The sequence below is a fragment of the Priapulus caudatus genome, unplaced genomic scaffold (genome assembly GCF_000485595.1).
Source record: "Priapulus caudatus unplaced genomic scaffold, Priapulus_caudatus-5.0.1 Scaffold1362, whole genome shotgun sequence".
In the NCBI taxonomy this organism is placed as follows: domain Eukaryota; kingdom Metazoa; phylum Priapulida; class Priapulimorpha; order Priapulimorphida; family Priapulidae; genus Priapulus; species Priapulus caudatus.
Genome location: NW_014578423.1, coordinates 52,336 through 67,814, shown reverse-complemented (window position 1 = coordinate 67,814; position 15,479 = coordinate 52,336). Strand labels below are relative to the sequence as shown.

Genomic DNA, 15,479 nt, shown 5'->3' with positions numbered 1-15,479 from the left:
ATGACATTTGGTTAAGAACAACGGTAAATCAAAAGTGTCGGCAAAATTTTAATGGCTAGAATGGTAAAGTATATTGAAAACATGATTCGTAGTTTGACAAGTGCCAAAGAATGGAACAAATTAAAACGATTGCCCCTGAACTAACACCATTAAAAACATCAGGACCCTGGGAAACAGTTGGTCAGGATTTGATTGGTCCCTTTCCAGAAACAGCTGCTGGCAATAGATATGTGTTTACCTTAACAGATTTGTATACGAAATTTGTGTTTGCTTTTCCTATTAAAGACAAAACAGCATCGAGTACATTTCAGTGTCTGTGCAGAATATTCTTCCAGTTTGTGCGCACACAAAAAATATAAGTGATCGAGGTGAAGAATTCGTTAACTATCTAAATGATTCTATGTTTAAACAATTTGGAGTAAAACATCTGCTAACTTCAACATATCACCCTCAAACGAATGGTCAGGATGAGAGAACGAATCAAACTGTAAAAAGATCATTTAGTAAATTATTAATGAATTCAAAACAGAACAATTGGGATAATTTTGTAGCGCCAGTTGTGTATGGGATCAACACTAGTCGCCAAGAATCAACTAAATATTCCTCATTTTATCTCATATGTTTGGACGATTTCCTAATCTTTTTTCAGAACTTGCCTGAAGAGAAAGCAGGAATTGCGCACCAGATCGGAAAACCAGCCCGCCAACAATAACACCACACACAAAGATGACGTTGAAGAAAAATTAAAAGATGAAAGGATATATTTGTGGATGTTTAAAAATATAGAGAAGGCACAGGGGAAGCAGAAGAAACAGTATGCCTAGAAAATCAAAAGAGTGTAATATAAGTCATTTGATTTTTCAGTTGGCCATCGTCGTAATGCTTCCTCGTCGAAGTTCTTCGTCGTAATGAGAGAAAGATTGGAAGAGAAAGGTGGCTCGGTCCTTACATTATAGCTAGCATCGTATAAATAGTTGTGCAATGTTAAAAAGTAGTACGTATTATGTAGGATGTATTGTTAAAATTTAGTAAATGTAATGTAATGTAATGTAAGTAAAAAGTAGGATGTATTAAAATGTAAGTTAATTAAGTTATTAAAGGAAGCACATCATGTAAAAGCCAGTAAATAAAGAAAGGCTAGTTGGTGTCGAGGAACACAATACGCCAGTTTTAACGCAGCTGTCAGTTGCTTTCTGTCAGGAAGTGATAAATTAAATGAAGGTGCCGTCGTTGTTAAATGTAGAAAATGTAGTGAGGAAGTGATAGAAGTAGGCAAATAGACCCCCCCAATTTCAGTAAAAAGGCGCGGAAGTAAACAACATTGGCTCAGTTTCAACTTGAAAATCAGAACTTTGAAATCAATTCTGGAAGGATCATGGTTAGCGATGATCACTAGATTATGCATCTAGATTGTTGAAAGAGGCTTATGCAGGCATTAATGGTTTATGTCTGTTCTTCTTGTGCAGACTCAACAAGTTTCACTTCAGTTGTGGGACAGCTTCATTCAGCCAACTCCTGTTTGTGGAAATCAATGCAGGTATATGACACTGCCAGGTCGTAAAGCACCAGACGCGCCTTTTTAACCAGGTTGCTGCACTCTGCGCACTACAAAAAAGGACTATAACTATCGAGTCCATACCAGTCGTCGAGCCTACGAGTCATATGCATCGCCAAGATGGTGGAATGACTGTGGAGCTTTTTGCAATTGCAATAAGTCATCAGAGTCGTTTGGCAATAGAGTAAATCCTGCACAAGTCTTTTTCAGGCAATCCGAAATGCCGCCAACATTTGTATAATTGTTTCAAAAAACAAAACACACCTTTCCTGTGTGTGACAGAAACTCGCCAAATCCAAATTCGCGTTCATTGTTTGTGGACTGACAGTTTGTATACTGTGGGTGCAAGCCTTCCAGAAAAGAAAGCGGTTGCCACATGGTTGATGTTGGATATGCTAAGAGGATAATTGTTATTTCTTATCAATATGGTGTTGAACTTTGACTTAAAACAGTTATAATATATTTCGAAAGGTATAGTTAGATTTAAAATGTAGTTACTAATTTTGCTGAGCTTGTATTCCTGCAGTATGTTCTGTCATGTCAATGTAGAGTGTCATGAATGATAGCAACTGCCTATGGTCTCCTACATATTATTATGGACCTGTCTAATTAAATTCCTGTACGTATATATGCCTTTCTACTAGGCGGGTTGTATGCACACCTACCTGATAGCATAGTGCTAGCCGCTAGCCTCGAGATTACCTATTGAAACTCGATCAATAGTGACGTTTAATGATAATGCAACCGCTTTTAGTGGTAATTATTTTACCAATAAATATCCATAAAAAATAAATAGGTATACATTTGCAATACTTGTTTTAATTCGCTTTACTTTGCAGTATCAAATGGAAAATGGATGAGTTTAAGGCACACCACTATCTATCTATCTAGCGTATACAATTACAATATATCTATCTTGCTATCTAATCTATTTACCTGGCTATCTATCTATATAGCTAACCATGTGCGCAACACAATTAAGCATGAGAGCTTAATCTATTATCTATTAATCTATATCCAGCCTAAATGTATTAATGCTTCACATATACATCGATAATATATCACTAAATAATGCTAATTTGAGAATTGTTAATGTAAATACAAGCGGATTATGTAAATGACTTTCCCAGCGTGTGCTAGCTCTCTTCTAATAATAGCAATAAACAATTTTCGACGGCGTGTGAAAACTGAGACTTTCAGCTCAAATGCCTCAATAAGAAGTATTTAGCATATAGCCAGGTGAAGTTGCTAGGCTGTAAGAATATTTGCGGTGAGAAATTTCCCGGGCTAAGAAATTCCGTGCCTTAACACCCGGTAAATTCATGTTGACCGGTTTTTTGGCGCATGCGCAGAACACGCCAGCGAACTGGACTTATTTCCCGCGTGAGAAAATATGTTGCGACACCGGCATTATATCTGACGGCTGCGCGGCACAGTCTTCGCTTTCCTAACATTGCCAACCGGCAGTTTTAATATCAGCGTTATCTCAAGTAAACAAGGTTAGGATAGGGTTGAGGAACTTGCCGGGCATTTAGGGAAATCAAAGACCGTGGCCGGCAGCCGGGCCATATAGCCACAGCCGAAAATAGAATACTCTACGTGACGCTGTCGCCGTTCCTTTCGCTTTCTGCTGCAGTCTCAGTCTGTTATTAACCACAACAGCTACAGCTACAAGTTCCAAGTGTACAGAACTTAAGTAGCAGTGTGAGCAGTGCAGCCGATGGTGCTATATACGTGCCTACCACGGTTAGAGCCACAGCGCCACCTTGCGACTGGCTGGTCGCGGATATCGATAAATTAGCAACCCGTTCTGGCGCCATACCGTAAGCCTGTGATAATAAGAGTGTATATGAGAGCCGGGGACCAGCCAGTCGCAAGTCCCTGTGGTTAGAGCCAAGTTATAGTCGAGGCTGTCAACAAATTGAAATTCAACCACGTAATGCCACGCCGGACCATCGCCCCACCACGTTCACTTATCATTTATGATCGTTATTAGTTTTACCAGGTCTAATGATACTAATCTATAACGATCATTTTTATTTGATGTATCAGTCGTTCGCGATATCGACGTCTGCGGCATTTGATCATTTTTATGTAAAAAGGGCGAAATATAAATAAATAAATAAATAAAATGTTATTCTTTACGCATCGGTGCGGCTTGCCTCTCCGCCAACATCGCAGCACTGCACGACGGATCACCTCTGAGGCGAAGCCGACTCCGCCCGCCCCACCGCGCCGCGGACGCATCCGCGCCGAACTCTCCCGCTCTAGCCTCTGAGCAGACAACTCAAGTACCAGCGCGCTTCAGCCTCCAGAGGCGCTGGGCAAGCGAGGAGGAGATGGCGGCGCACCACGCCCGGGCCGTCCATCGACCTCGTCCGCCGAAAACCTTGCGACGAGGCGATCGCGTCTGCGCTTCCCGCCGATGCCGTCCAGCTGGCCGCCGCGCGGCAGCAAGCGACGCAGGACAAGTACGGCGACTACCAGTGCAACAACGCAGATGACGATCGCTCAGCGCGCTGCCGGAGCCGCGGCGAGAAGGTCTCGACCGCGGGACGTCGCCGCCGGCGATCGATCGCCCAAACCGCCGGCGACGACGTGACGGAGGGAAGGCGGCGGAGTCGCCGGACCGGCCGGTTCGTGAACGTCGCGCTCCGTCGTTCGTTCGTCGCCGTCGCCTCGCCGACGCAGCCTCGCCCGACCGGACCCCGCGCTCCGGGCGCGCGCCGCCTCCGCCGCGCTCTGCATCGACATGTCGTCGACCGAAACGTCGCCAAAAGAGAGATGCACGTACAGGCCATCTTCGCCGTACGACGATCATCGCGGGAGCGGAAGTGGACACGGCCTGCTCGCGTTCGTCGCCGGCACGGACGTCGGAGAAAGTCAACCACGGTCGGCGACTGGGCGCGACGCAGTATCGAGGTAACGCAGCGGCGTCGCCTCGTCGAAGAGTTCAAGCGGACGAGGTCGAGGTACGGCCGCGCAGGGATGGAGGCCGCCATCTCCTCCTCCGGCTTGCCAGCGCCCTCTGGAGACTGCAGCGCAGCTGGTTACTTGAGTTGTTCTGCTTCAGAGCGCAGAGCGGGAGAGTTCAGGGCGACCAATGCGTCCGCAGGCGGCTTAAGTGGCGGCGGCGGCGGAGATCGCTTCCCTGCCAGAGACAGGTGATTGCCGTCGTGCAGTGCTCGGATGTCTGCGGAGAGCGACGCGAACGATCGTAAATAATAACATTTTATTTATTTTATTTAATTTATATATTTCGCACCTTTTTACATAAAATGATCAAAAGCCGCAGCACGTCGAATATCGGCGAACGACCTGAAACAATCAAATTAAAATGATCGTATATAATTAGGATCCATTAGACCTGGAAAACTAAATAACAATCATAATGAGTGAACGTTTGGTATGGCGCGCGATGGTCCGAGCCGAATGGCATTACGTGTTGAATTTCATTTAGTGGACAGCCTCGACTATAAACTTGCCTCTAACCACAGGGACTTGCGACTGGCTGGTCCACCGCTACTCATATAAATCTTCTACACACTACGGTAAGGCGCAGAACGGGCGTTGCCTAGGTATCGGAAATTTTTTTATATTTCCGACCAGCCAGTCGGCACAGTGCCTGTGGCTCTAAACCGTGGGAGCACGTACTACACCAATCGGCTCAACTGCTCACCTGTACTATAGTCTGTACTACTGGACTGTAGACCGCTTACTGTTGTGTTATAAAACAGACTGAGACTGCAGCGAGAAGCAGAAGGAGGAACGCAGACAGCGGTCACGTTGAGTATTAACTTTTCCGCTGTGGCTATATGCCCGAGCTGCCAGGGCACAGGTTCTTTGAATTCCTAAATGCCCGGCAGTTTGCACTAACCCTTAATCCTAACCTTTTTACTTGAGATAACGCCCTGAAAAATTAAAAACTGCGGGCATTAGGATAATCGAAGGACTGTGCCAGGCAGCCGTCAGCATATATAGCGGAAGTGTCGCAACATAATTTCTCAGCCAGAATTGGGAAATAAGTCGACGCTGCGTGTTCTGCCGCATGCTGCCAAAAAACCGGTCAACAAATTTACGTGATATACAGGCCACTGGGAAATTTCTATAGCCCACCGACTTATTGGAATTTTCTCAAACCACAATATTCTTACCAGCACTAACAACTTCACCGCTATTTATGCTAAATAACTTCTGAATGAGCAATTGAGATTTGAAAGTCCTCAGTTTCACGCCGTCGAAAATGTTTATCGCTATATTAGAAGAGAGCTAGCACACGCTGGAAATCATATACGATAATCACTTGTATTATACGATTAACAATCCAAATTTACATTATTTAGCTGAATATATACTGATGTCATAAGTGTGAACATAATAATCTTAGCTGGATATAGATAAAAGATAATAGATAAGACTCCATGCCTTAATTGTGATGCGCACAATGCGTACGTTATATAGATAGATAGCCAAGGTAAAATAGATAGATAGCAAGATTAGATTATATTGTAATGGTATACGTAGATAGATAGATAGTGGGTGCTAACAATTCATCCATTGCCATTTGATACTGCAAAGCTAACGAATTAAAACAAGATTGCAAATGTATACATATTTATTTTTATTGCCATATTTATTTGGTTAAAATAATTAACACTAAAACGGTAATGCATTTACTTTGGTATAAACGTAACGATTGATTCGAGTCTTTCATAGGTAATTCTCGAGCTAGCGAGCTAGCACTATCCTAGCAGGTAGTGTATGATCAAATACAAACACCGTCCTAGTATGAAAGGCATATACGTACAGGAAATATTAATAGACAGGTCAAGATAAATAGGGTAGCGGAGACCATAGCAGTTGCTATCATATCAGGACCACATCTACATTGACATGACAGACATACATGCCATGGAATTAACAAGCCTCAGCAAAATAAGTAACTACATTTTAAATCTTAACTATGACACTTCGCAATAACTTATAATATAACGTTTAAGTCAAATTCAACAACATATTATTAAGAAAATTAACATACTATATCCTTACATTAATCCAACATTCAACCATTGGCACCCCTTTCTTTTTCTGGGAAGCCCTGACCACACAGCTATACAAAGACTCATGTCCACAAACCAATGATACCATCTTTGCGAATTTTGGCGGTTCTGGTCACACACAGGGAAAAGCATAGGTGGGGGAATGTGTTTTGTTTTGAGGCTAATATATACAAATGTTGGCAGCATGTGTCGGATTGCCGGTGAAAAAAGACGGTGTAACGGCAGAGATTTCAATCTATATGCAAAACAGACTACTGTGAACTTATTGCAATTGGCAAAACTCCACAGTCATTTCCACCATAACTTTCGTAGCTTGAATGCATATGACTCGATGGCCTACGACGACCTGGGTATGGACTCGATAGTATATAATCTTTATTGTTATGTTGACGCGAAAGTTGCAGGATTAACTGGAGTTAAAAAAGGCCATCTTGGTGAACTTTACGAAAACTCAGGGCAAGTGTCATGATACACTGCATTGATATTCATACAAGCACTCAGGAGATGGAGCATCACTGAATGAACATTGTCCACACCTGCATGTGAAGTTGATTGAGTCTGACACAAGAGACAGACTAAACCCATTAATGCTCCTGCATAAGCCTCTTGTTCATATTAGATGCATAATCTAAGTGATGGCACTCTGCATGTAGATCCTATCAAGAATTGATACAATTTCTCGCATTTAGCTATTTTCGCCATACTGAGCCAGTTGTATTACTATTCCCACTCTCGGTTTTAAATGACTATGGAGGGAGCGTTATATTGCTACTTCTATCACTCTCTCACTATTTTCTACAATTTAACAACGACGGCCGACCTTCATTTAATTTATCACTTCACTGACAAGAAGACAAATTGACAGCTGCAGTTAAAACTGTGGCGTATTCGTGTTTCCTCGCTAGCACCACAACACCTAGGATATATTTCTTTCTAGTTACTGCTCTATACGGAGTAGAATTGCGTTGGCTTTGTTAACTTTAATTAACTTGTACATATTTAATACATCCTACTATTTTACGTTTACACTCTACACTCTACATTACATTACTACACTTTTAATATATCCTACAATAAAAATATCAACTTATAACTACTTTAACATTGCACAATCTAATTTTACAGATGGCTAGCTAATAATGTAAGGACCTGAATGCCAACCTTTTCCTATCCATTGATCTTATCGCCTCATATACGACGAGAACTTCGACGAGGGAACATTACGACGATGGCCAACTTGAAAAATCAAAATGACTTTAGTATTATACACTCTTTTGATCTTTCTAGCTGCATACTGTGGTCTTAAATGCTTGCCCCTGTGCCTTTAGTATATTTTTTTTAAACACTCGCCACATTAACATATACCTTTACTCTTTTAATATTTATCATATTTGTCAACGTCAATCTTTGATGTAGGTGCGCTCTCTATTGTCTCGGATAAGCCAGGTTGGTTTCGATCTATTGGTTCGCTATTGCCCTGTGTTTCTCTTTCAGGCAGCAAGTTTCTGACAGACAAAAGATTTACGGAAAATCGTAGCCAAAACATGAGGATAACATGACTCAGGGCGCCCCTAAACCGCCCTAGCATTAGGATATCATCATATTAGTTCGCACTTCTGAGCGACTAGTGGTTACGATCCCATACACCAACTGGCCGCTAAAATTACTTTCGAATTGTTCGTTCTTGAATTTCATTATAAGACATTCTATACTCGCTCAATGATCTGGTTTTAACAAGTTTGTGATTAACTATCTCTTCATCCTGACCAATTCGTGATTGAGCTGCGTGGACTTATGTTGAGTAGCAGATATGTTTTACTCAAATTGTATATATTAAACAATTAGAGAATCATTTTAGATAAGTTAACGAATTCTTCACCAATCGATCCACGTTATAATTTTTATGGTGTGCACCAAACTGGAAGAATATTCTGCCACAGACACTGGAAATGTAGCTCGATGACTCGATATTGATGTCTATAAATAGGCAAAAGCAGAACACAAACTTTCCGTATAACAAAATCTGTTAGAGTGATAAACAGACTATCATATTGCAGCAAGCTGATATATACTGAGATAAGGGACCAATACAAATCATGGACAACTGTTTCCAGGGTCCTGAGGTTTTGAATGGTGTATAGTTCAGGGGCAATCGTTTATAATTTTTTCCATGCTTGGCACTTGATCACAAACTCACGAATGCGCATGTTTTTCATAGTATCACATTTACCATTCCTAGCCAATAAAAGATTTTTATGCCGACACTTTTGAATATTACCTTGTTCTTAAACAAAATGTACGACACGCGTTTGTTGTCAGAGATATATGGCAATCATACGAATAGAAAGCTTGTGCTCCTTTTCTTTCTCCATGAAAATGCACCGCCTCGGGTCATGTGTCCTTCTGTATGTGGAATTTCCTCAATTGTACCACAACACACTTCCTGAAACATCAAATTGACTTATCAAATTAAGAGAGACGTAATTCACTGAAACCAGGGTTTACTTTTATGAAAAGTATGGTACTTTATATCGTTTAGAAAGTGTAGCAATTAGAAAAGGGCAAGTAATTTAGTGCTTGCTGCTGGGCTGTATCGCTGCTGCAGTGGCCAGTATTTGCTGCTGCTGCCTGCTTTCGACTGTGCTGCTGCTTTGCTGGTCGTGCTCCCATGCTTTGCTGCTGCTGCAACGGGCAGTATATTTATATCTTTCCCAGTCCCCGTTTTGTGGCTATTAGAATAACCTCGGAGAGATTCAAATCCAATATGCCCATGACATTCAGTGTGCAAAGATTACATCTAATAATATCCATTTGGAACGATATATCCTAACAGTGAAAAAATCACGGAGTGAAATAACAGGAGTGTCAAAAACACACACACCACAACACAAGATTTAGGCCTCTTTCAGTAAAGGGATAACAATTCTCAAGTCATCAAAATTACCTGAATGAGTACTAACATTTGATATACGCCATGAGACATAACTCGTCATGTCACACGCCGAGTCACCGAACATTAAATCAGAATGATGCTGTACTTAAAGAAAGGTTTACCTCTTAAGCAGTAGCAAATGGAAGTAAGTATGGAGAGAATTGCATCATGCAGGTATTGGGAATATACCTATAGTTGACCCCCCCCACCTGGTATTAACTCATGTGATCAAGACCGTGATAGTATTAGTCTCACTCTCTACGAAAGTCTAATGTGTGGAAAGTAGTTACTTCAACGAACATGTGTTATGTTAGCCTGTTCACGCGAAGCGTATATCCGTGCAAATCCGGAGTCACGTAGATAGCTTGTAATTTCTGAGAATATATTATATGCGGCTAAACTCACAGGAGTCAATGCTAAAATATGTCCTATTAGACGTATAGTGCCGCTCTTATCTGCAAATAGGTTCATTAAACCATACAAGTAGCAGCAAACTAATATAAGGAAATGCCAGACACCTTAAACGCGCAGGGAAATTATTTGCAGAAAATGGTAATGCAAGTCACTGTGAAAGGGGCTGATATTTATAAAGCAAATATTTAAAGATGTATGACCGTATTATGAAATTGCATTGAAAAAATATCCTGCATAATTAATTGCTGCTTGTCCTGTACATGTGATCAATAATATACTCTGTGACTATGCCCACAATACATAACCAATGATGCTTAAAATAAGCGACCGCGCTTTTATACTTCCACTAGTTCGATTTCGCTGATTTTACTCTTAGTTGCCCTGGGTCCTTGGGTAGTTCTCCTCGTTGGGTGAGATCCAATGAGTAAGGTAGGTAGGACCGCATGGAAAAAAAAAGTATAACAATTGTGACGCAATTCAATTAATATTGTGCGGTAGATATAAAACTCCATATCATTTAGAACTCTTATCTTACTTCCTACTGAGCCAACGTGATCATATATATATCGAGATGATAGTGTTGTGCTGGTCGCGGACTGTTTACCTGCTGTAACGTGTGGTATCAAACTCTCGCTCAGACTGTCTCAGTCCACACCTATATTATGGACATTCGTGGTATATCCTTCATCATTTTTTCATTTTGTTTTGGATTCTATGTATTTGTGGTGATATTCGTATTGTAATTTCGTATTTGTATTTTCCAGTCAGTAGATTTGAAAGACAAGTTTTGGAATCAGAGATTGAACTAGATTTGTTGCTATGTAGCATTTTCGTAGACGATCATGCAGTTCCGCCCTCGACTCCAAAATTACCACCTCCAACACATAGAAGCCAGCACCATAAGCTAATGATTGATCACTCGCACAATTGAGCAAGAGGTTCCAAGTTGCAGCCGTACAAAAATTTCCAGCTAATAGTGTATACATTTTCTAGCTAAGATTAGGGATGATGTGAGAAGAACACTTTCTCGTAGTGGTCTAAAACCTCTTTTCCTGACCCGGGTCATCTAACATAGCTGTCGGCAATTCGTACTAACTACTGTTGCCGGAAATTTTTTGCTAGAGGTTAAGAAACACTCGAGCTCCAAGGCAGCGTGAATATTTTGTGTGAGCTACCTTTAAGATTATGCAATAATTTACCCTGGTTTTCTAAAGCATCCCAGCGATGCTTGGATAGTTATGAGCAACTGGTATGCTAAAGTTGAAGAATTATTTGTGTTGATACATGTCACACTCTGACTATAACTTGTCCTCGTCCGTTGCTGCTCTCGATAATTACTTCTCCTTGGAAAACTCTCCGCACTCACTTCACTACAGTACCCAACTCAAGTACTGAGTACGTAGTTACTAGTAATAGGTAGCATTAGCTTAGTATAGTCTGTCTCGACGTCGCAAGACGCAAGTATCAGCAGTTTGCCTCGCAACATTCTCGGATTTGAAGTATTTACCGAGAATTGATCGTTCAGTTGGTGACTGTCGCGGTTAGGTGCGCTGATCGCCTAGGAACACGCAGCGTTCTCACTCGCCTGATACGCTTTATTCGGCTGCAGAAATTTACCGGGCGGACACCACGGACTGCCGCTTGCAATATATAGCCGAGGTCTGATCTACCTATTTAATAGATAGGCCCCTATTTAAATTATTATAGTAATAATACTAATTTAGTATATATTTTTTTAGTAGCTAAGTTACTACTACTGTAAGTACTAGCGGCTAGATACCAGTTTCAGGCGCCTTAGCTTTAGCTTTACATTAAATAAATTGTGCCTTAGAATTAAGATTTTTATTAATCTAACGAGACATAGCGGGTACTCTCAGTCTCTGATTCATTAACTAAATAAATCATTAAGGATGCACAATTATCATTGTCATAATATTGATCAATACTGTATAACAAGTAATAGACTATAAGAGGGTCTACTAGTGTGAGTAGACCGAAATAATTCTGCCCGCATATACCCTTTTATATAATTAGGCTCAGTGCTGACATTTGGTGTAGCGTCGAGCGCCGGATTTAATTCTTTAGGTAAAGGGTGTCTCGAAGCTACGTAACGGGGGAGTTCCATCTCACTTTCAATACTTAACGAAGACCAAGATGGCTCCATTGTATCGTAGCATTTATAACCGATAATTGCAAAAAATTTTTGTTCCAGTCGGCTCGCTCTCTTCTCCGTCATCTTCCCCCTAGCTCTCCTCTCTCTCTTTTCTCCTTTCTCCTTTCTTTCATCTCTCCTTTCTTTCTTCTATATATACTTCGTGTTTCTTTCTTCGCACGCTCTCGTGAGATTGGGTTCAATCGGGTCTGTCACTGAAGGTGCGGGGGATATGGTTTAGTTTTTTGGTTTGTGGTGACTTAGTGTGTGGTGTGGGGATGTGTTAGATGCCGAGCTGTGACTCATTCTTCGGTCTGTTGATACTGTGTTGATATGTATGGGATGTGATTGATGGATGATTGAATGTTTAGATTGATGCCGAATGATTATGTCGTGAATGTAGTTGATGTGGATCAATGATGATGAAATGTGAATTTGATGAATGAATGTTGAATGAGTGATTGATTGAATGTGGTGGTGAAGCTTGGATGATGTGTAGGAGGTGGGGTAGAGTGGTGGGGCCGGAGAGAGAGAAGGAGAGTGAGGGGGGTGGAGGCTCATGAGAAGGGGGGGTTGTGGTGAGAGATTGGGTGAGGTGTGAGGGAAGGATTGAAGAGTAGAAATCTGTGGGTGGTTTTTCATTTGTGTTTGCCATTGGGCGTGTTGATGTTTGCGCCTCTCAGCCTATACTTTCGATATCTAACGCTCATTTGCGTAATAATAAAAATTCCAGAGAATTGTGATTGAGCGTTTAGTATGAGTCTAAACCTCTAACTCAACTACTACACTCACCAATAACCCTCAGGAACTAACAGCCTAATATCGCCTCTAAAATACCTAACGCTCAAAAACACGGAGAGAGCTCATTACGACGTACGGCTTATCCGTACCGTAGCCACTTCTGTTTTGGGCGTATATTATTGGTGAGGCGTATATATTTGAGCAACAGAGACGGGACCGGTTTAGGGGAGTTCGTTGTTTGGCCAAAGGATAGTATCATATAGCCAAAATTTCCGTGATAGATCGTGCTATGCTAAAATGACGCCGGGCATATGGTTTACAGTACTAACTAATGTACTCACGTACAGTGTGCGCTATAGACCTCCATAATGAAAACGTATTGCTAGTTGAGATGAGTTGTGTGTACTGTAATAGACAATATAGTGGTATACGAGGCCCGCTAGCCAGGGGGGGTCGGGCGAGTTTCATCGATACTCCCTCCGCCAAGCCAACAAAATAATTTTTTTTTTTAACAATTGCTAAAGAAGGATTCACCTCAGCAGTCCGCTCCTTTTAGATGTGATAAATTGCAAATCTCCATCGATGAGGCAGAGGGCTGGTACACCAGTAGCAAACACGCCTCCCTCGCTTCCCCCCAACACACACTCCCATCCGCTCGTCGCCTTTTGAAGCTCCCTACGACAACTGTCGGCAAACCTTCGGCTGTCGCCAGAGCAGGGGCGTGTACAGCCTATACTAGAGGAAGACCTGGCTCCAAGGAGAGTCCTGACCAACCCCAGACTTGCTTCGCGCTAGATTAAATACGCATCTGAATGGGGGTCTATATTTCTTATAAATTTATCTGAAACGGGGATGGCCACGGACAACCCAGGGGCGCGGAGGGGGGACACGGCAAGACGCGCAAGACCTCAGACCCCCCCCCCCCTTACGCAGTAATCTCGCACTTTGGTTCGGTTCGACCACCCACCCTGGTACAAATCCTGTACCACGGCTCTCTGCCGAGCACAACTGCCAACATTGAAAAAAACGAACCCCACCGCACCGCATTTAACAAAGTTCTGTGCAGACTACGGGCCTTGGTTGTATAGTGTTCCCTGATATAGTCTGATTAGACAGAGGCGACCGCCGCCTCCACCCTCGCTCGCTGCTTCCACATCCTAGCCATCGCCGCCGTAGACAAGATGTGAGGCGACCGCCTCCACCCTCGCTCGCTGCTTCCACATCCTAGCCATCGACGCCGTAGACAAGATGTGAGGCGACCGCCTCCACCCTCGCTCGCTGCTTCCACATCCTAGCCATCGACGCCGTAGACAAGATGTGAGGCGACCGCCTCCACCCTCGCTCGCTGCTTCCACATCCTAGCCATCGACGCCGTAGACAAGATGTGAGGCGACCGCCGCCTCCCTCGCTCGCTGCTTCCACATCCTAGCCATCGACGCCGTAGACAAGATGTGAGGCGACGGAGAAATGCGCGCACCCCGCGAGAGAAAAGATTGAAAAGTCATGATTAACAACATGTAAGGCGTCCCCCTCACACGCCACGAGCGAACGATAGAAATGACGTGGTTGACATGATGTGAGGTGTTTTCACGCGTGCGAGCGAAAGATAGAAATGACGCGATTGACACGATGTGACGCTTCCCCCTCATGGTTGGCCATCGTACTCTGTAATAATTCGTAAATTTTGTACTGCAGGTAAATGATTTTTACCACGAATAAATTATGTGCGACGAGGTCCGTGGTTGGGTAAAAAGGGCCGCAATTTAACCGCGGTTAAACTATTTCTACTGCAATAAACAAGAAAAGATGTGAGGTGTCCCCCATGTGCGAAGAATCAAAATAGAAACAACGCAAACGACGCAATGTAAGACATCCCCGCGCGTAACGCGAGGTGTTCCCGGTATATTTTTTCCTTTCCGCGCTCGCAGTAGCTATATACGACATAAGGTTTGTCGTCTTTAACATAAATTCATTTGCTTAAATTAATAAAAACACAAGTTCTCGCCGGAGATGATGTTTACTGTCGTTACCGTACGTCCCAACCACGATCCGTGTTGCTTGCGGCGATTGAAGGTTTACTAGTGAAAGAAAATAAAAATGGCAATTCTCGAAAACAAAGTTTTATTCTTCATTGTTGTGAAATGGAAGTGAACGGGTCATACGCAGGGCCGTAGCTACCATTAGGCAATAGGAGGCAAATGCCTCCTACAAAATTTCTAAAAAAAAAAAATTAAGCGGGCCGCATACCCCACGCCCTATTGGCTCGCTTCGCCCCTTGTTCTTTAACTCACAACATTTGCCTCCTGCAAAATTTACCTCTGGCTAGGGCCCTGGTCACACGTATGTGTATGCATGCACGTGAGATAGTGAGAGTGCATTGATATCGTCTCATTATATACGTTTTACACGACTATAACGCCTGTGAGACCATGAAACCGTCCAAAAATCGTGCTTACCCGAGATTACGTAGGTCCAACCATCCAGATGAGACGGGATACCAGAGAAGTGTTCCTGACAGGATGTGTTGATCCTAACCGCTGAGCGCAGATCTTGCGCGCAGTTCCGCGGAAAGGCGCACACGTCCGCCATATATATTCCATTCTAGGTATAGTATACTATAGTATA

At 42.7% G+C, this 15,479-nt stretch overlaps 1 protein-coding gene across 4 annotated transcripts in view; it reads left to right on the top strand.

Moving 5' to 3' along the window:
* LOC106816380 overlaps positions 1-15,479 on the top strand; it is a 19,576-nt gene that overhangs the window by 2,299 nt on the left and 1,798 nt on the right. The window contains exon 3 of one of the 4 annotated variants that reach the window (XM_014820981.1): positions 865-961. The exons of the other annotated variants lie outside the window; for them this stretch is intronic. Within the exon in view, the coding sequence (XP_014676467.1) occupies positions 865-880 (16 nt within the window). The 3' untranslated portion in view covers positions 881-961. Of the gene's footprint in view, positions 1-864; positions 962-15,479 lie in introns of those variants that run through there. 4 annotated transcript variants of the gene reach the window in all.